Source organism: Tamandua tetradactyla, chromosome 26 (genome assembly GCF_023851605.1).
Source record: "Tamandua tetradactyla isolate mTamTet1 chromosome 26, mTamTet1.pri, whole genome shotgun sequence".
Classification (NCBI taxonomy): domain Eukaryota; kingdom Metazoa; phylum Chordata; class Mammalia; order Pilosa; family Myrmecophagidae; genus Tamandua; species Tamandua tetradactyla.
Genome location: NC_135352.1, coordinates 13558027 through 13579380, shown reverse-complemented (window position 1 = coordinate 13579380; position 21354 = coordinate 13558027). Strand labels below are relative to the sequence as shown.

General features: G+C 37.6%; 1 protein-coding gene and 2 pseudogenes across 4 annotated transcripts in view; all 3 read left to right on the top strand.

Annotated features, from left to right (window-relative positions):
• The window catches only part of LOC143669695 (L-lactate dehydrogenase B chain-like), a 26125-nt pseudogene extending 5859 nt beyond the window's left edge, over positions 1 to 20266 (top strand). Inside the window, exons 2-3 of the transcript XR_013168991.1 lie at positions 9984 to 10048; positions 12730 to 20266. The product of XR_013168991.1 is annotated as an L-lactate dehydrogenase B chain-like (transcript). The remainder of the gene's footprint in view (positions 1 to 9983; positions 10049 to 12729) is intronic.
• The window catches only part of DCTN6 (dynactin subunit 6), a 53080-nt gene that overhangs the window by 5967 nt on the left and 25759 nt on the right, over positions 1 to 21354 (top strand). For both annotated transcript variants that reach the window (XM_077144291.1, XM_077144290.1), the window contains exon 2: positions 9984 to 10048. In XM_077144291.1, coding sequence (XP_077000406.1) covers positions 9984 to 10048 — 65 coding nt within the window. The remainder of the gene's footprint in view (positions 1 to 9983; positions 10049 to 21354) is intronic.
• The window catches only part of LOC143669698 (small ribosomal subunit protein eS1 pseudogene), a 26437-nt pseudogene continuing 15088 nt past the window's right edge, over positions 10006 to 21354 (top strand). The window contains exon 1 of the transcript XR_013168992.1: positions 10006 to 10048. The product of XR_013168992.1 is annotated as a small ribosomal subunit protein eS1 pseudogene (transcript). The remainder of the gene's footprint in view (positions 10049 to 21354) is intronic.

Here is a 21354-nt window from a genome sequence, read left to right as displayed (position 1 = left end):
CTACTCTTCAGTCCACCAGACTAAAATCAGGTAGGAAAAAAGAAAGAAAAGTGGGGAGAGAAAGACGTGAAAAAAAAAATAACAGACAAAATACCAATAAAAGAATAAGGAAAACATAACAAAATGCACTACCTCTCCAAGTCTCCTGTTATGTGCTATCCCAACAGCTAGGAGCTGCTGCTTTTGAGGTGAAAACCTAGCCTTCAGGATCCCACCAGGCCAAAAAATATACAGCAGAGAAAGAAAAGAACCAACCAACCAAAAAACAAAAGAAAAAAGATGTACTCATCCCCGTAAACACTAGCATAAGGCTTGAAGACACTGCTTCTGAGGAAATTGAAGTTAGCATCTGCACTCAGCCCTCAGGGATCTGCTAGACTGAACAGTATGAAGAAGAGAAAGAAGAAACCCAACCAGTGAAAAAGTACCCTGGGTCTTTAAGTCCTGGTGGATGTTGGTGTGAGGACAGAAGCCTCTACTGCAGAGAGGGCTAAAACCAAGGCCAGAGTCTATGCTGGGCTCTTAGGGATCTGTCCGAACAGGAAACGCCTCCACACCAAAGTGGGGTGGGAAGGGGGACAGCCAAAGAAGGTGCACTCGCTCTTTTTGTCCAAGTGAATGCTGGTGGGAGGCTAGAAGCACTGCTGCCGAGAGGGTCAAAACTGAGGCCAGCTTCTGCAGTGGTCCTTTCCCTAGACTGACCTCAACCATCAACCCCAACTTTGAGAGGAGGAAATTTCTCTGCCAGCCCTAGCCTGAGCCGGTGTTCCCTCAAACCAGGCCAGGTTGCCATTTCCACAGCCACTACTATAGGATTAAACAAACAGTCGGGGCTGGTCACTCGTTTGTGTTTTCACTTAGAAATGCTGGATTCTCAGCCACCTGTCGCTTCCTACAGCTTTCCTATAGTTGTCCTAAATGTCCCTTCTGTTTCCAGGGTTACCACCTATTGATTCCAATCCCTTTTCCCCATTCTTTCATCTTATTAGTGGGGAGAATGATTTGTAAAACTTCCTATACTACCATTTTGTGCTTGCCCAATTATTCTGTTTTCTCTTTTTGAGACCTCTTTTATTTGGACTCTGAACCTCATATAGTGATCATTAATTTTTTTGGCCTTTTGTCTCCTATTTTCCTATTTTTCCATCCTTTAAAATTTTCTGCCTTCAGAAAGAGCTCTTATCTTTAACCTCATTCATTCTAATGGATGTTTAATTTTGGTTGTGTTTTTAATTTCTAGGACCTCATTCTTAGACTCTGTTCCTTTTTTGTAGAGTTCTGTCTTGTTTTCTGGATGCAGTAGCTTCTCTTATTTCTCTAAATTAATTATAGAGAAAAGAAGAAATGAAATTATCTCTAGTCACAAATGACATAATTGTTTATATGGAAACATATAGATTCCACAAAGAATAAACAAAAAAACTATTTGAACTAAGTAAGTTGAACAATATCACAGAATACAAAGTCAATATATATTATATTTCTGAAATAGAAATATAATATACTAGCTCATATACTAGCAATGAATACTGGAAATAGAAAATTTTAAAAATCCAGACAGAATTATAAAGACAAAATGTATAAAATGGAATTGTTATTCTGTAAAAGCTTGAGCAAGACTTAACAGGACAAGTTAATACTACTGCTGTTAAAGAGAAAGTATTTACTTAATGAAACTAAAGTTATTTAATGACTACTTAATGGAGAAATCATTTGATGCAATTCTCATATCACCTCTTGGCTCAGCTCTAGCAACATTTAGCTAGATATAGCTGTCAAACACTAGATCACAGCAGAATATCAAAAAGCATAAATAAAGGATTTGGAGATTATTAGAGTCTGAACCATTTGCACCAAAGTTTATGTCACTTAGATGTTTTATATATAGTTAGAATAAACAGAGATATATATAAGTTTTAAATTTCTGCATTAATATTACCTTGCTGACTGTTAAATATTTTGATTGTACATTTTTTCCTCCTTTTTACAAAAATAGTGATATATTGTATGCTTTCTATTGTGGCTTTGCTTTTTTTAGTTAACAATATAGCTTGGAGACCATTCTGAAATCTTTGTGTAAGGAATTATTTCTCCTTTTTTTAAGACTGTTTATTAGTCCACAGTGTATCCTAATTTATTACCCAGTTCCCTGCTGATAGACATCTACGTTGTTTTCAGCTCTTTGCTATTTGAAACAATGCTGATGTTAAAAAAAAAAGGAAGAAATCCAAAGCCTGTTTTCTTCTCAAGCAATTTTAATAGATATCACATATGGTGTTGGCCTGATGGATAATATGTCATTTGAGAAGTTTATAATATATTAAAAAGCCTCACCCTCTTATTATTACTTTCCATCAAAAATTTTCTTAAGAACTTCCTGGAAGATGGCGGCTTAGTAAGATGCACGGATCTTAGTTTCTTCTCCAGGACAGCTACTAGGGGAGTAGAAACGATACAGAAAGCGCCCAAACCCACAACAGAGATAAAAAAGACAGCGTACCCCATCCTGGAACGGCTGGCTGGCTGAGAGAAGCCGCTCGGGTGAGATTGCCGAGGCGCGCGGGCCTCACCGGGCGGGGTGGCAAGCGGCCGGAGTTACTCCCTTCCCCCTTCCCGGGCCGGCTGGGAGAATTGGAGAGGCGGTCCCCTGAAACCAAGGCGGCTGGCGCCAACACCACGCGCAGCCCCCCGGACCAACTGAGAGAATTGGATCGGAAATCCCCAGGCCGCGGAGAACGGTGACGGGTGGGGGAGGCCCCTTCCAAACCTGTGACTCCCGGGGAATGTGCACTCTCTCGGGCGGGCTGCTGCTGCTGGCGCCCTCCCGCCACGCTTGTTGCCCAGGGCCGATTAGGAAATTCGGACGGGCTCTTTCCCGGGCTGCGGCGACCAGCAACCCTCCCTGCGTTCGGACCCCGGGCCGGCTCAAGCCGCTTCGGCTAGCGAACCCCCCGGACGGCGAGAATTTTCCAAAGTTTAAGGTCCCACAGCACCTTTTACTGGTGGGACCCGCAGACAAACGTGTGCCACGAGCGCCACCTACTGGGCAGGATAAGAAAAACAGAACCCAGAGATTTCACAGGAAAATCTTCCAAACTTTTGGATCCAATACCCAGGGAAATCTGTCTAAATGCGCAGACGCCAACAGAAGATAACGGATCACGTTCAAATAATTGAAAATATGGCCCAGTCAAAGGAACAAACCAATAGTTCAAATGAGATACAGGAGCTGAGACAACTAATGCTAAATATACGAACAGAAATGGAAAACCTCTTCAAAAACGAAATCGATAAATTGAGGGAGGACATGAAGAAGACATGGGCTGAACATAAAGAAGAAATAGAAAAACTGAAAAAACAAATCACAGAACTTATGGAAGTGAAGGACAAAGTAGAAAAGATAGAAAAAACAATGGATACCTACAATGATAGATTCAAAGAGACAGAAGATAGAATTAGTGATTTGGAGGATGGAACATCTGAATTCCAAAAATGAACAGAAACTATCGGGAAAAGAATGGAAAAATTTGAACAGGGTATCAGGGAACTCAAGGACAATATGAACCGCACAAATATACGTGTTGTGGGTGTCCCAGAAGGAGAAGAGAAGGGAAAAGGAGGAGAAAAACTAATGGAAGAAATTTTCACTGAAAATTTCCCAACTCTTATGAAAGACCTAAAATTACAGATCCAAGAAGTGCAGCGTACCCCAAAGAGATTAGACCCAAATAGGCGTTCTCCAAGACACTTACTAGTTAGAATGTCAGAGGTCAAAGAGAAAGAGAGGATCTTGAAAGCAGCAAGAGAAAAACAATCCATCACATACAAGGGAAACCCAATAAGACTATGTGTAGATTTCTCAGCAGAAACCATGGAGGCTAGAAGACAGTGGGATGATATATTTAAATTACTAAAAGAGAAAAACTGCCAACCAAGACTCCTGTATCCAGCAAAATTGTCCTTCAAAAATGAGGGAGAAATTAAAACATTCTCAGACAAAAAGTCACTGAGAGAATTTGTGACCAAGAGACCATCTCTGCAAGAAATACTAAAGGGAGCACTAGAGTCAGAACCGAAAAGACAGAAGAGAGAGGTATGGAGAAGAGTGTAGAAAGAAGGAAAGTCAGATATGATATATATAATACAAAAGGCAAAATGGCAGAGGAAAATATTATCCAAACAGTAATAACACTAAATGTTAATGGACTGAATTCCCCAATCAAAAGACATAGATTGGCAGAATGGATTAAAAAACAGGATCCTTCTATATGCTGTCTACAGGAAACACATCTTAGACCCAAAGATAAACATAGGTTGAAAGTGAAAGGTTGGGAAAAGATATTTCATGCAAATAACAACCAGAAAATAGCAGGAGTGGCTATACTAATATCCAACAAGTTAGACTTCAAATGTAAAACAGTTAAAAGAGACAAAGAAGGACACTATATACTAATAAAAGGAACAATTAAACAAGAAGACATAACAATCATAAATATTTATGCACCGAACCAGAATGCCCCAAAATACGTGAGGAATACACTGCAAACACTGAAAAGGGAAATAGACACAAATACCATAATAGTTGGAGACTTCAATTCCCCACTCTCATCAATGGACAGAACATCTAGACAGAGGATCAATAAAGAAATAGAGAATCTGAATATTACTATAAAGGAGCTAGACTTAACAGACATTTATAGGACATTACATCCCACAACAGCAGGATACACCTTTTTCTCAAGTGCTCATGGATCATTCTCAAAGATAGACCATATGCTGGGTCACAAAGCAAGTCTTAACAAATTTAAAAAGATTGAAATCATACACAACACTTTCTCGGATCATAAAGGAATGACAGATGCAAAAATCCTCAATAAAATTCTAGCAAATCGTATCCAACAACACATTAAAAGAATTATACATCATGACCAAGTAGGATTCATCCCAGGTATGCAAGGATGGTTCAACATAAGAAAATCAATTAATGTAATACACCATATCAACAAATCAAAGCAGAAAAATCACATGATCATCTCAATTGATGCAGAGAAGGCATTCAACAAGATTCAACATCCTTTCCTGTTGAAAACACTTCAAAAGATAGGAATACAAGGGAACTTCCTTAAAATGATAGAGGGAATATATGAAAAACCCACAGCTAATATCATCCTCAATGGGGAAAAATTGAAAACTTTCCCCCTAAGATCAGGAACAAGACAAGGATGTCCACTATCACCACTATTATTCAACATTGTGTTGGAGGTTCTAGCCAGAGCAATTAGACAAGAAAAAGAAATACAAGGCATCCAAATTGGAAAGGAAGAAGTAAAACTATCACTGTTTGCAGACGATATGATACTATACGTCGAAAACCCGGAAAAATCCACAACAAAACTACTAGAGCTAATAAATGAGTACAGCAAAGTAGCAGGTTACAAGATCAACATTCAAAAATCAGTAGCATTTCTATACACTAGTAATGAACAAGCTGAGGGGGAAATCAAGAAACGAATCCCATTTACAATTGCAACTAAAAGAATAAAATACCTAGGAATAAATTTAACTAAAGAGACAAAAAACCTATATAAAGAAAACTACAAAAAACTGCTAAAAGAAATCACAGAAGACCTAAATAGATGGAAGGGCATACCGTGTTCATGGATTGGAAGACTAAATATAGTTAAGATGTCAATCCTACCTAAATTGATTTACAGATTCAATGCAATACCAATCAAAATCCCAACAACTTATTTTTCAGAAATAGAAAAACCAATAAGCAAATTTATCTGGAAGGGCAGGGTGCCCTGAATTGCTAAAAGCATCTTGAGGAAAAAAAACGAAGCTGGAGGTCTCGCGCTGCCTGACTTTAAGGCATATTATGAAGCCACAGTGGTCAAAACAGCATGGTATTGGCGTAAAGATAGATATATCGACCAATGGAATCGAATAGAGTGCTCAGATATGGACCCTCTCATCTATGGACATTTGATCTGTGATAAGGCAGTCAAGCCAACTCACCTGGGACAGAGCAGTCTCTTCAATAAATGGTGCCTAGAGAACTGGATATCCATATGCAAAAGAATGAAAGAAGACCCATCTCTCACACCCTATACAAAAGTTAACTCAAAATGGATCAAAGATCTAAACATTAGGTCTAAGACCATAAAACAGTTAGAGGAAAATGTTGGGAGATATCTTATGGATCTTACAACTGGAGGCGGTTTTATGGACCTTAAACCTAAAGCAAGAGCACTGAAGAAGGAAATAAATAAATGGGAACTCCTCAAAATTAAACACTTTTGTGCATCAAAGAACTTCATCAAGAAAGTAGAAAGACAGCCTTCACAATGGGAGACAATATTTGGAAATGATATATCAGATAAAGGTCTAGTATCCAGAATTTATAAAGAGATTGTTCATCTCAACAACAAAAAGACAGCCAACCCAATTACAAAATGGGAAAAAGACTTGAACAGACACCTCTCAGAAGAGGAAATACGGATGGCCAAGAGGCACATGAAGAGATGCTCAATGTCCCTGGCCATTAGAGAAATGCAAATCAAAACCACAATGAGATATCATCTCACACCCACCAGAATGGCCATTATCAACAAAACAGAAAATGACAAGTGCTGGAGAGGATGCGGAGAAAGAGGCACACTTATCCACTGTTGGTGGGAATGTCAAAGGGTGCAACCACTGTGGAAGGCAGTTTGGCGGTTCCTCAAAAAGCTGAATATAGAATTGCCATACGACCCAGCAATACCATTGCTAGGTATCTACTCAAAGGACTTAAGGGCAAAGACACAAACGGACATTTGCACACCAATGTTTATAGCAGCATTATTTACAATTGCAAAGAGATGGAAACAGCCAAAATCTCCATCAACAGAAGAGTGGCTAAACAAACTGTGGTATATACATACGATGGAATATTATGCAGCTTTAAGACAAGATAAACTTATGAACCATGTAATAACATGGATGGACCTAGAGAATATTATGCTGAGTGAATCCAGCCAAAAACTAAAGGACAAATACTGTATGGTCCCACTGATGTGAACGGACATTCGAGAATAAACTTGAAATATGTCATTGGTAACAGAGTTCAGCAGGAGTTAGAAACAGGGTAAGACAATGGGTAATTGAAGCTGAAGGGATACAGACTGTGCAACAGGACTAGATACAAAAACTCAAAAATGGACAGCACAATAATACCTAATTGTAAAGTAATCATGTTAAAACACTGAATGAAGCTGCATCTGAGCTATAGGTTTTTGTTTTGTTTTGTTTTGTTTTGTTTTGATTTTACTATTATTACTTTTATTTTTTTCTCTATATTAACATTCTATATCTTTTTTGGTTATGTTGCTAGTTCTTCTAAACCAATGCAAATGTACTAAGAAATGATGATCATGCATCTATGTGATGATGTTAAGAATTAATGATTGCATGTGTAGAATGGTATGATCTCTAAATGTTGGGTTAATTTCTTTTTTTCCGTTAATTGGAAAAAAAAAAAAAAAGAGAAGGGATAATTGGAGATGAAGGGATACAGACTGTACAACGGGACTGGATATAAAAACTCAGAAATGGACAGCACAATACTACCCAATTGTAATGCAATTATGTTAAAACACTGAATGAAGCTGCATGTGAGGTATAGGTTTTTTGTTTTTGTTTTTTTTGTTTTTTTCTCTTTCTATTATTGTTTTAATTCTTATTCTGTTGTCTTTTTATTTCTTTTTCTAAATCGATGCAAATGTACTAAGAAATGATGAATATGCAACTATGTGATGTTATTAAGAATTACTGATTGTACATGTAGATTGGAATGATTTCTAATTGTTTTGTTAATTCTTTTTTTAATTAATAAAAAAAAAAAACAGCATGGTATTGGCGTAAAGATAGATATATCGACCAATGGAATCGAATAGAGTGCTCAGATATGGACCCTCTCATCTATGGACATTTGATCTGTGATAAGGCAGTCAAGCCAACTCACCTGGGACAGAGCAGTCTCTTCAATAAATGGTGCCTAGAGAACTGGATATCCATATGCAAAAGAATGAAAGAAGACCCATCTCTCACACCCTATACAAAAGTTAACTCAAAATGGATCAAAGATCTAAACATTAGGTCTAAGACCATAAAACAGTTAGAGGAAAATGTTGGGAGATATCTTATGGATCTTACAACTGGAGGCGGTTTTATGGACCTTAAACCTAAAGCAAGAGCACTGAAGAAGGAAATAAATAAATGGGAACTCCTCAAAATTAAACACTTTTGTGCATCAAAGAACTTCATCAAGAAAGTAGAAAGACAGCCTTCACAATGGGAGACAATATTTGGAAATGATATATCAGATAAAGGTCTAGTATCCAGAATTTATAAAGAGATTGTTCATCTCAACAACAAAAAGACAGCCAACCCAATTACAAAATGGGAAAAAGACTTGAACAGACACCTCTCAGAAGAGGAAATACGGATGGCCAAGAGGCACATGAAGAGATGCTCAATGTCCCTGGCCATTAGAGAAATGCAAATCAAAACCACAATGAGATATCATCTCACACCCACCAGAATGGCCATTATCAACAAAACAGAAAATGACAAGTGCTGGAGAGGATGCGGAGAAAGAGGCACACTTATCCACTGTTGGTGGGAATGTCAAAGGGTGCAACCACTGTGGAAGGCAGTTTGGCGGTTCCTCAAAAAGCTGAATATAGAATTGCCATACGACCCAGCAATACCATTGCTGGGAATATACTCAAAGGACTTAAGGGCAAGGACACAGACGGACATTTGCACACCAATGTTTATAGCAGCGTTATTTGCAGTTGCAAAGAGATGGAAACAGCCGAAATCCCCATCAACAGAAGAGTGGCTAAACAAACTGTGGTATATACATACGATGGAATACTATGCAGCTTTAGGACAGGATAAACTTATGGAGCATGTAATAACATGGATGGACCTAGAGAACATTATGCTGAGTGAGTCTAGCCAAAAACTGAAGGACAAGTGCTGTATGGTCCCACTGATGTGAACATACATTCGAGAATAAATTTGGAATATGTCCTTGATAACAGAGTCCAGCAGGAGGTAGAAACAGGGTAAGATAATGGCCAATGGGAGTTGAAGGGATACAGACGGTGTAACAGGACTAGATACAAAAACTCAAAAATGGACAGCACAATAATACCTAATTGTAAAGTAGTCATGTTGAAACACTGAATGAAGCTGCATCTGAGATGTAGGTTTTTGTTTTGTTTTGTTTTGTTTTGTTTTGATTTTACTATTATTACTTTTATTTTTTTCTCTATATTAACATTCTATATCTTTTTCGGTTGTGTTGCTAGTTCTTCTAAACCAATGCATATGTACTAAGAAATGATGATCATGCATCTATGTGATGATGTTAAGAATTAATGATTGCATATGTAGAATGGTATGATCTCTAAATGTTGGGTTAATTTCTTTTTTTCCGTTAATTAAAAAAAAAAAGAGCAAGGGATAATTGGAGCTGAAGGGATACAGACTGTACAACGGGACTGGATATAAAAACTCAGAAATGGACAGCACAATACTACCCAATTGTAATGCAATTATGTTAAAACACTGAATGAAGCTGCATGTGAGGTATAGGTTTTTCGTTTTTGTTTTTGTTTTTGTTTTTTCTTTCTATTGTTTTAATTCTTATTCTGTTGTCTTTTTGTTTCTTTTTCTAAATCGATGCAAATGTACTAAGAAATGATGAATATGCAACTATGTGATGTTATTAAGAATTGCTGATTGTACATGTAGATTGGAATGATCTCTAATTGTTTTGTTAATTCTTTTTTTAATTAATAAAAAAAAAAATCAACCAAAGGGGGGAAAAAAAAATTTTCTTAACCTTTTCATGCTACGTTGTCAGGATAACATCTATAGCAAGATTGTTAAACCTTGCCATGGTGAATGTTATCTTTTTCTTCCTACAGTGTGAAGATTGCTCCAGGAGCAGTCGTGTGTGTAGAGAGTGAAATCAGGGGAGATGTAACTATAGGTAAGAAAATAGTTTGTGTTGTTTCTTAAAAATTGATGTGATTTAATTTATTTCGGTGTTTAAAATGTATTTTCTTTGTCATTTCACTGATAGCCTAATTTTGTTGATGAAACAATATTTTTTTTTCATGAATGTTTAATATTTTTTAAACTCCTGTCTGAGAGACCTATGTGACAGTGAGGGAGTATAACAAAATCACTCATTTATTCAAGAAGTATGTTTTGTGTACTGCTATGTGCAAGACACTGAGGAATTTTCACTAGGGAGGCAGCCATGAACACAGCAGACAAGGGTACAGCCTTTGTAGAGCTGATATTAGTCCTTGGAGTCATTAAAAGTGTGAACCATAGAATCTGTCAGACCTGCGAGAACATCTTTGCTCCTTACTAGCTGTGTTACCTTGAACATATAACTTAATTTCCCTAATCTTCTTTGTATATTAGTTGCATGTAGTGGTGGCTTAAAAATGCAAAGATTTATTCTCTTATATAAAAAAGTCTAGAGATAAACATTTCAGGGCTGGTCAGTTACTGGTCCAGCATGACTCCTGGAGCTCCAACCTTACAGAACAGTTTATTGTGTCTAGAGCACCAAGACTCATCTCGAATGAGAAAAGGGAGGAGGAGAGAACAAAAGAGTACCTCCCAGCTGAGTCCACTCCCTTTAAAGAGCCTTCCTGAAAGGCCCACTCAGCCCCTCTTTGTATGTCTCAGGCCCAGGACTTAGTCTCATGGACATATCCAACTGCAGTGAAGGCTAGAGATGTAGTCTTACCTGGACATATTGCTGCTTCTGATCAAATCAGGATCCTACTACAAGAAAAAAGGGAAGGATATATAGCAGGTGGCAGTTCCTCTCACACACAAAATTATCTATGTCTTGAGTTTGTTGAATTATTAAAGAAGAATATTTAAGAAAGTCATTGCCCGATACCTAATGCATAGTAATAAATAAATGTTAGATATTAGCACTGTTAAATCTTACTAGTGTGGCCTTGCATAGATTAAGCCTAACATTTAGGCCAAATGAACAATCCATCATGTGATGACCTACTTTTGAACATGATTGTGGTGCCCAAACTCACATTTACTCACTTCTTTTTTTTAAATTTTTTATTGTATACTATAACATATATACAAAACAGAGAAATAAAAAAGCAAAAGTTTTTAAAGCACTCTTCAACACATAGTTACAGGACAGATCCCAGAATGTGTCATGGGCTACCATACAATCCTCTCAGATTTTTCCTTCTAGCTACTCCATAATATAGGAGGCTAGAGGGCTTAAATGTTTTTTATCATCACAATCAACTTTTTTTCCTTTTTTGTGATAAATAGCATATATACAAAAAAATAATAAATTTCAAAGCATAGCACCACAATTAGTTGTAGAACATATTTCAGAGTTTGACATGGTTACAATTCCACAATGTTAAGTTTTTACTTCTAACTGCTCTAAGATACACGGAGACTAAAAGAGATATCAAGTTAATGATTCAGCATTCATATTCATTTGTTAAATCCTATCTTCACTATATAGCTCCACCATCACTTTTGATCTTTCCATCCCTCTCTTTAGGGGTGTTTGGGCTGTGACCGTTCTAAATTTTTGATATTGGAAGGGACTGTCAGTAATAGGGGTAGGGAGATGGAACTATCTGATACTCCAGAGAGGCTGGGCCCTCTAGGTTTGAGAACTTATCTGGACCAGGACCCATCTGAAGGTTGTAGGTTTCTGGAAAATTACTCTAGTGCTTGGAACCCTTGTGGAATCTTATATATTGTCCTAGGTGTTCTTTAGGATTGGCTAGAATGGTCCTGGTTGGGGGTTGGCAGGTATGCTAGGTAGCAAGGTCTACCTGAAACTTGTATAAGAACAACCTCCAGAGTAGCCTCTGGACTCTATTTGAACTCTCTCTGCCACTGATACTTTATTAGTTACACTTCTTTTCCCCCTTTTGATCAGGATGGAATTGTTGATCCGATGGTGCCAGGTCTGAATTCATTCCTGGGAGTCATCTCCCACGTTGCCAGGGAGACTTTTACTCCTGGATGTCATGTCCCATGTAGAGGGGAGGGCAATGATTTCACTTGCAGAGTTTGGTTTAGAGAGAGCGAGGCCACATCTGAGCAACAAAAGAGGTCCTCCAGAAGTAATTCTTAGGCATGCCTATAGGTAGTCTAAGCTTCTCCACTACCTAAATAAGCTTCATAAGAGTAAGCCTCCTGATTGAGGGCATGGCCTATTGCATTGGGTGTCCCTAAAGTTTGACACAGTATCAGGGGATTCCCTGATGGTAAGGTTTAATAGTTCCATGAACTTTCTCCCATCCCTCGGGACTTTGCCAATACTTTTTGATTATTTGCTTAATATACTCTAGGATATATCCAGGCCTCAGTTCTTTTGTATGTTTTCACTGGCTATGATGTCCTTACAGCTTCATTAGTGTTAGCCCATCCTTACCAGCAGCTACATGTTACCGACCTGTTATCGCAGTTAAGCTTTCCATGAATTAGGCATACTTTCAGAGAGAAAATATGCCATGTTCCTTTACACCAACAGGGTTTTTTTATTATTATTTATTTGCTTACTTACTTAACTTATTTGGATTTTCCAGGTTGGTTTTATTTAATTATTTAAAATAGAATTCAGAGTTTAGAAAGTGATACTTTTCTTTTTAGCACCCTCTTTGTGGTTGGTATTTCTTAAACCACTTGAAAACTTTTTATGAAGAAAAGTAATGATGGCCAAATTGTTTATCAAAAATGCTCCTCATGCTGGCTTTGTCTTCACCGTTGGACTTGTATAGCCTTTCTGAGAGCCCTCTCCTCCTGTGCATAGTGGCCACTCTACAGGAAAAACTGATTGCACCAGTTGCAGAAGGAGAGGCAACAGTTCCAAACAATAAGATCACTGTAGTGGGTATTGGACGAGTTGATATGGCACGTGCCATTAGCATTCTTGGAAAGTCTCTGGCTGATGAACTTGCCCTTGTGGATGTTTTGAAAGATAAACTTAAAGGAGAAATGATGGATCTGTAGCCTGGAAGCTTGTTTCTTCAGTTACCTAAAATTGTGGCAGATAAAGATTACTCTGTGACTGCTAATTCAAATGTTGTGGTGGTAACTGCAAGAGTCTGTCAGCAAGAGGGGGAGAGTCACGTCAACCTGATTCAGAGAAATGTTAAGGTCTTCAAATTCATTATTCCTCAGATCATCAAGTACAGTCCTGATAGCATCATAATTGTGGTTTTCAACCCAGTGGATATTCTAATATATGATACCTGGAAACTAAGTGGACTACCCAAGCACATGTGATTGGAAGTGGGTGCAATCTGGATTCTGCTAAATTTTGTTATTTTATGGCTGAAAAACTTGGCATTCATCCCAGCAGCTGCCTTGAATGGATTTTGAGAGAATATGGAGACTCAAGTGTGGCTGTGTGGAGTGGAGTAAATATGGCAGGAGTTTCCCTCCAGGAACTGAATCCAGAATTGGGAACAGATAATGATAGTGAAAATTGGAAGGAAGTGCACAAGGTGGTTGACTATGAAGTCATTAAGCTAAAAGGATATACCAGCTGGGCAATTGGATTAAGTGTAGCTGATCTGATTGAATCCATGTTCATAAATCTACGCAGGATTCATCCATTGTCAACAATGTTGAAGGGGGTATATGGCATTGAGAACGAAGTCTTCTTAAGCCTGCATGTATCCTGGATTCTCAGGGATTAACCAGTGTAATCAACCAAAAGCTGAAGGATGAAGTTGCTCAACTCAAGAAGAGTGCAAATACCCTCTGGGACATCCAGAAGGACCTAAAAGACCTGTGACATTTGAGTTCTATGCTGTAGAAAATTTAAAAACCGTGATGTGATTAAACTTAAGCCATTAGTTATCATCCAGTCTGGACCACAGTTTGTTTTTATCTTCCTAATTACATGAATTTGGGCCTGCAGAATCAAAGCAAATTCTTGGTTTAATGCTTGGAATAGGAGCCCTTGAACAAATAAAATGAACTATCATAGTGTGAAAAAAAAAATGCTCTTCAGCATTATTTTTAGTCTGATGTTTATGGGTTTCATTATGATTCTAAGAGTAACACCTAATAGTAGCTCACAAGATAGTCTATAATTAGGAGGAAAGTAAAACTAAAATAATGTAGTGAAATACATAAATTTTCCTTTGCATTTCTACTTCCCCATTTAAAACAGTAAGTATGCAATCTATATGTTATGGATATATCTACTTACAAGCAAAAATACACATACATACATGTACCTGTGTGTATGTGTGTGTGTGTATGTGCATGTATTTCAGACCTGAAATAATTCCTGTTACCTACACAAGTTTTCTAGACTGTAAAGGCCATGAAAACAGAAAGGAGCTGCCAGTGATTGCTTGGCCACTTCCTAGTTTTGGGGTCTGGATATATGAGGAGTCAGCACTCACTTTCCTGTTCCTCCCTCTGTATTTCACCACTTTGTGCTTCTCCCCCTTTCCTTGAACCTGTCATCCTCCTGCCTTCTCTAAATGTTGATATTATGTAGGGATATAGTATTTAAGTCTACTTCCCATCTAGTACTTATTTGCCCAGGTGATAGTGTATAGCTCTGATGGTTAAAATATAAAATAAGAGTTCCACACAGATTTTAAATAATGGATTATAGCATAACAAGTGGTAAAAACTCTTTTAAAAACTCAACAACAAAAAGACTAACAATCCAAGTCAAAAATGGGCAAATGGAGAATAGAAAAGTCTCCCAGGAAGATATATAAATGGCCAATAAGCAAATGAGAAGATGTTCAGTATCATTAGCCATTAGGGAAATACGAATCAAAAACCACAGTGAAATACAACTTCACAGCCATCAGGGTGGTTATATAAAAATAACTGAAAATAGCAAGTGTTGACAAAGATGCAGAGAAATTGGAACTCTTGTACATTGTTGGTGGAAGTATAAAGTAGTGAAGACACTGTGGAAAACAGTTTGACATTTCCTCAGAGTGAAACCTAGAATTACCATAGGGCTCAGCAATTCTACTTCTAGGCCTATACCTAAAGGAATTGAAAACAGGGACTCAAATAGATATTTGTACTACAGTGTTCATAACAACATTATTCACAATAGCCAAAACGTAGAAACAATCAGAGTGTCCATTGATATAGCAATGGGTAAACAAAATGTGATATATACATAAAGTGGAATATTATTCAGTGGTAAAAAGGAATGAAGTACTGGTGCAGACTACAACATAGATGACCCTTGAAAGCATTATGTTGAGTGAAATAGACACAAAAGGACAAATATTATATAATTCCACTTATATAAAATATTTAAAATCAAATCAATAGAGAAAGTAGATCAGAGGTTACTGTATAAAGAGGGGATGGGGAATTGTTGCTTAATAGGTCCAGAGTTTCCACTTGGGGTCAGCAAAATGTCTTAACTACCATAATAGTGATAATGGTAGTACAGCCTTGTGAATGTAATTGATTCCACTGAAGTGTACATTTAATGGTTAAGGTGGGAAATGGTTAAGATTTCATAGTATGAAGTCTGTTTTTAATTAGGCTGTCTTGATTCATTGGCCATTAATTATTTCCTATAAATCTTTATTTTGGAAGCTGAAGAACATTTCAGAAAGGAACCCCCAAGCACAATCCTGTGGTCCCATTACGAGAGGAAAGGCACACTCCGGGTACTGTCACAGGGCCCTGTTGGAACATCGTAACGGGAAGGCAAAACTTGGCACAGTGAAAAAGCTTTGTGATGGAAGCACTTTATCCCACTTATTCCGTCATTCTTTCCAGCAGAGTTTTTAATACAGATCAAAAGCTGCCTTTTATTGTAGAAATCTTTTTCAATAAGGCAGAACAGTTGAGTTTGGCTTGAGAAAACCATCACATGTAAAGCAGCTCTTATAGGCACTTCAGCTCAAAGGTCAAGGGCATCGTTTTAATTTTCAAAAGAGAAAGCTTGTGGCTCAGTCAGTTATTTATTGACACATGAGAAGGTAGACAAAGATTGCTTTCTATGGCAAAGAGAGAGGAAAAGTGTCCTTCACCAAATGAGGGAAATGGAAATTTAACGCAAGGAATGTCTTTGTCCACGTGTGCCAAGCCCCGCCACCCATTTAGAAAAATAATTCGTCAACCAGTAAGGCAGTTCCAATACTAGATACGTTTATCCAAACAAGCAGATAAGCCAAACAGGGTTTCAGCACATTTGCTAAGAAAATATACAAACTGCCCTGCCAGCAAGAGCTCTAAGAATGTTCACAACAGACTTTAAAAATTTCCATGGAGTCAGATTATTTTTAAAGCATTTTAACCTCAAAACCCTTAAACTTAGTTTGAATTTAGACCCATTCTAGGTAAAAATCCTTATTACATTCAGAAAGGCATGTAACTGACTGTGCCCATGCTTTCCTGTGCTCCCACTGCCTGGGGTTTTGGAGGAATGTTCCACTTACGAAGCTCTCTGACGCCAGACCCCTAACATGGAACAACACAGAGGCAAAGCTGAATTACACTTATCACTCACCTAAGGCTGAACATTTCTTTTAAGTTTTCTCTATTCTGTGCCCCCAAAAGCCCTTTGAGAAGTTTAGGAGAACTATTCAGTTTATTACTGCCCGTGACATTTACTGTTACCTTTCAACTCAAAATTGATTATTTAAGTTAAAAGTTAGACTTTTAAGTTATTTCAGCTCAAACACCAGAAGCTGTAGTTTGGCAATGGCGCCACCAGGTGGAGGTGGTGTTTTAATCACAACTCTCAGATTTATAACTATCAGTTTTCCAGCTATATATTAAATGTTATTATTAATAATAAAGAAACACCTGGTTAAAATAGCTGAGGCATTATTTAAAAATTTTGTATAAGAAGACATCTTATGGGATTGGGGTTATTTTAACTTTTAAATTTGTGTTTGTATATTTTGTATCGGTTTCTAAAACCTGTCATTTTTTTAAAAGCAGTTTTATTGAGATATATTCACATAGCATACAGTCCATCCAAAGTGTACAATCTGACTTTTAGTATAATCACAAATTTGTGCATTCATCAACACAATCAATTTTAGAACATTTTCATTATTCTATAAAGAAAAGCCCCATATCCCTTACCAGTTACCTCTCAATCCCTCTCTCTTTCCTCAGCCCTATATAACCACTAATCATTCTGTCTCTATAGGTTTATTGTATTTATATTTTATACAAATAGAATCATACCATATGTAGTACTTTGTGTCTGGTTTCTTTCACTTAGCATAATGGATTTTTTTTAATTATTAATTTTTAGTCATGTAAAAATTACAATGTTCCTATATACCCCCCTGTTGTTGACACTTTGCATTAGTGTGGTATCTTTGTTACAGTTGATGAAAGAATATGAAATAATGCTATTAACTATAGTCTATAGTTTGCATTAGATGTATTTTTTTCTGTATGCCACCCTATTATTAATGCTTTGTAATAATATCATACATTTATTGTCATTCATGAAAAAAAGATTCTTGCACTATTAACCCCAGACCATTATCCACTAACAGGGTTCACTGTGTTATACAGTCTTAAATTCTATCTTCTTTCATTTTAGTGACATAAATGACCCAAAACTTACCCTCTTTCAACCACATTCACATACATAATTCAGCACTGATAATTACATTCACAATAATGCGGTACCATCACCACCATCCATTTCCAAACCTTTATAATCAATATAAATATAAATTCTGTACAAATTAAGCATCAACTCCCATTTTCTACCCCAATCTATCCCCTGAACCTATATTCTAGATTCTATCTCTATGAGTTTGCTTATTGTACTTAGTTCATATCAGTGAAATAATACAATATTTGTCCTTTTTCAGTCTGGCTTATTTCACTCAGCATATTGTCCTCAAGGTATATCCATGTTGAATACTTCAAGACCTAATTCCTTCTTGCAGCTGAATAATATTCCATTATATGTATATACCACATTTTGATTATCCATTCATGGGTTAATGGACATTTGGGATATTTCCATCTTTTGGCAATTGTGAATAAAGCGGTTATAAACATCAGTGTTCAAGTATCTGTTTGAGTCCCTATTTTCAGTTCTTCTGGGTATATACCTTGTAGCAGGATTGCCAAGTCATTTGCTAATTTTATCCTTGGCTTCCTGAGGAGCTGCCAAACTATCTTCCACAGTGGCTGCACCATTTTGCAATCCCACCAACAATGATTGAGTATTCCTATTTCTCTATATCCTCTCAAACACTTGTAATTTTTGCTTTTTTTTTAAATCATAGCCATTCTAATGAGTATGAAAAGATATCTCACTGTTTTTTTTTTTAACTTTTTTTATTGTATAGTGTAACATATATACAAAGCAAACAAATAAAAAAGCAGTAGTATTCAAAGCACTCTTTAACAAGTAGTTACCGGACAGATGCCAGAATTTGTCATGCGCTGCCGAACGATCCTCTCATGTTTTTCCTTCTAGCTGCTCCAGAATATAGGAGCTAGAGGTCTTAAATATTTTTGATCATCACAATCGACTTTTTTCCCTTCTTTTCTGTGAAAAATAACATATATACAAAAAAGCTATAAATTTCAGAGCACAGCACCACAATTAGTTGTAGAACATATTTCAGAGTTTGACATGGGTTACAATTTCATAATTTCAGGTTTTTAATTATATCTGCTCTAAAATAGTGAAGACTAAAAGAGCTATCAGTTTAATGATTCAGCATTCATATTCATTTGTTAAATCCATCTTCTCTAGATAACTCCACCATCACTTTTGATCTTTCCATCCCTTTCTTTAGGGGTGTTTGGATTATGGCCATTCTAAATTTTTGATATTGGAAGGGCCTGTCACTAATATGGGGTAGGGAGATGGAACTATCTGATGTTCTGGAGAGACTGGGCTATATTTCAGGACTTATCTGGACCAGGGACCCATCTGGAGGTTTTAGGTTCCTGGAAAGTTACTCTAGTGCATGCAACCTTGTGGAATCTTATATCTTGCCCTAGGTGTTCTTGAGTGTTTGGCAGGTTATGATAGATAGCAAGGTCGGCCTGAAGCTTGCGTAAGACCAACCTCCAGAGTAGCCTCTCTCTCTCTCAACTTTATTTTAACTCTCTCTCTGCTACTGATACTTTATTAATTGCATTTCTTTTCCCCCTTTTGGTCAGGATGGAATTGTTGATCCCACAGTGCCAGTCTGTATTCATCCCTGGTAGTCCTCTCCCATGTCTCCAAGGAGACTTTCACCTGGATGTCATGTCCCACATAGAGGGGAGGGCAATGATTTCACTTGCAGAGTTGGGCTCAAAGAGAGTGAGGCCACATCTGAGCAACAAAAGAGGTCCTCCAGAAGTAACTGTTAGGCATGCCTATAGGTAGTCTAAGCTTTTCCGCTACCTACATAAGCTTCACATGAGTAAGCCCCCTGATCGAAGGCATGGCCTGTTCATTTGGGTGTCCCTAAAGTTTGACACAGTATCAGGGGATTCCCTGATGGTAAGGTTTAATAGTTCCATAGTTTTTTCCCATCCCTCAGGGGACTTTGCCAATACTTTTTGATTATTTGCTTATATTCCTTAGGATATATCCAGGCATTACAATTCTCTATACAATATTCAAGAGCCTCTTCCTTACTCTATGCTCTCTGTGTTTCAGTTGTTCAAATGAGCTATATAGGTGGGTTGAATTAGATTATGCACTACAGAAAATTTCAATTCCAGACTGTGTTAGTTAAGGGTTCTCTAGAGAAACAGAATCAACAGGGAACACTCACAAATATAAAATCTATAAAGATGTCTCACGTGACCATGGGAACGCAGAGTCCAAAATGCTTAGGGCAGGCTGTGAAGCCAACGATTCCGATGGAGGGTCTGGACGAACTCCACAGGAGAGGCTCGCCAGCCAAAGCAGAAAGAGAGCCTGTCTCTTCTGAATCCTCCTCAAAAGGCTTCCACTGATTAGAGTAAGCATCACTCATTGCAGAAGACACTCCCCTTGGCTGATTACAGCTGTGGATACAGTTGATGTGATCATGATTTAATTCCATGAAATGTCTTCATTGCAACAGACAGGCCAGCACTTGCCAAACCAGACAAACAGGAACCACCACTTGGCCAAGTTGACCCATGAGCATGACCGTAACACAGACCAAACAAACCTTTCTTCCGTTGGTCTCAAAGAGTGTGTGTGGTTCTAAAATATGTTATATTCTGAATTACTTTAACCCCAACCTCTTTGGCTTCATTATTATCTCTAAATATCACGTTATATATATAAAACATCCTCTCAGAGTCCAGAAATAATAGTCACCACCCTGGTCTTAATGTGTCTGCTCTAAAAGCTTACAGTCTAGGCCCCTGTTTTCTTATAAGCATTTTCTAAAGGTGACCGTACCATTCTTTTTGTTTTGTTCCACCGAATGTCCCACTTGTTCATCACACATCGTTGCATGCTTCACGACTTTGTTCCTTTTTGTAGCAGCACAACCTTCGTTTGTAAGTGTACACCATCATTAGCCAATCCAATTCTCCATCAGTGTATCCTTCAGCCACCTGCATTAATAAGGAATCATGTATAGAGCCCAAAGTCCACAGTCTATCAACATTCTCAATTTTAGATAATTTCATTGTTCCCAAGAGAAAGAAAACCACTAAACACACCCTCGCCAAATAGGAAACCTAAACCTCCTCTTAACTCTTGTCCCTCACCACATTATTTACCTCTGCTGTTACTGTTGTAGTGCTGATGGTTTCCTTTTGAATGCCGATCATAGCCTGCAATAGCAGTTTTTTCCCTATACCCTGGATTTAAACCCTCTATATGCAAGAATCATATCTTTGAAGTAATTCTTGGAAGAACTAATTCATATTTCTAGTGTGAGTCAGTGGGAGATGTATGTTTATACAACCCCTTTCAATCTTGTTCATCTTCAATATGGTAATATTACTTACAGACCCACTAGAGAACCACCTTCACTCCTATCTATTTCCTTACATTGGAGTTCAACCTCATTAGCTAACAGTTCACCCATCTCTAGCTTCTATGTATCTGTAAGCCCCCTAAATTCTGTATTATAAGCCTCTGATTATGCCTTTATGCTGGTCATAAAAGTGGTATCATACAATATCTATCCTTTTATGTCTGGCTAACTTCACTCAGCATTATGTTCTCAAGGCTCATCCATCTTGTCGTGTGTTCAGGATGTCATTTTGTCCTACTGCATAATATTCCACTGTGTGTATATACCACATTTTGTTGATCCACTCATCTATTGATGGGCATTT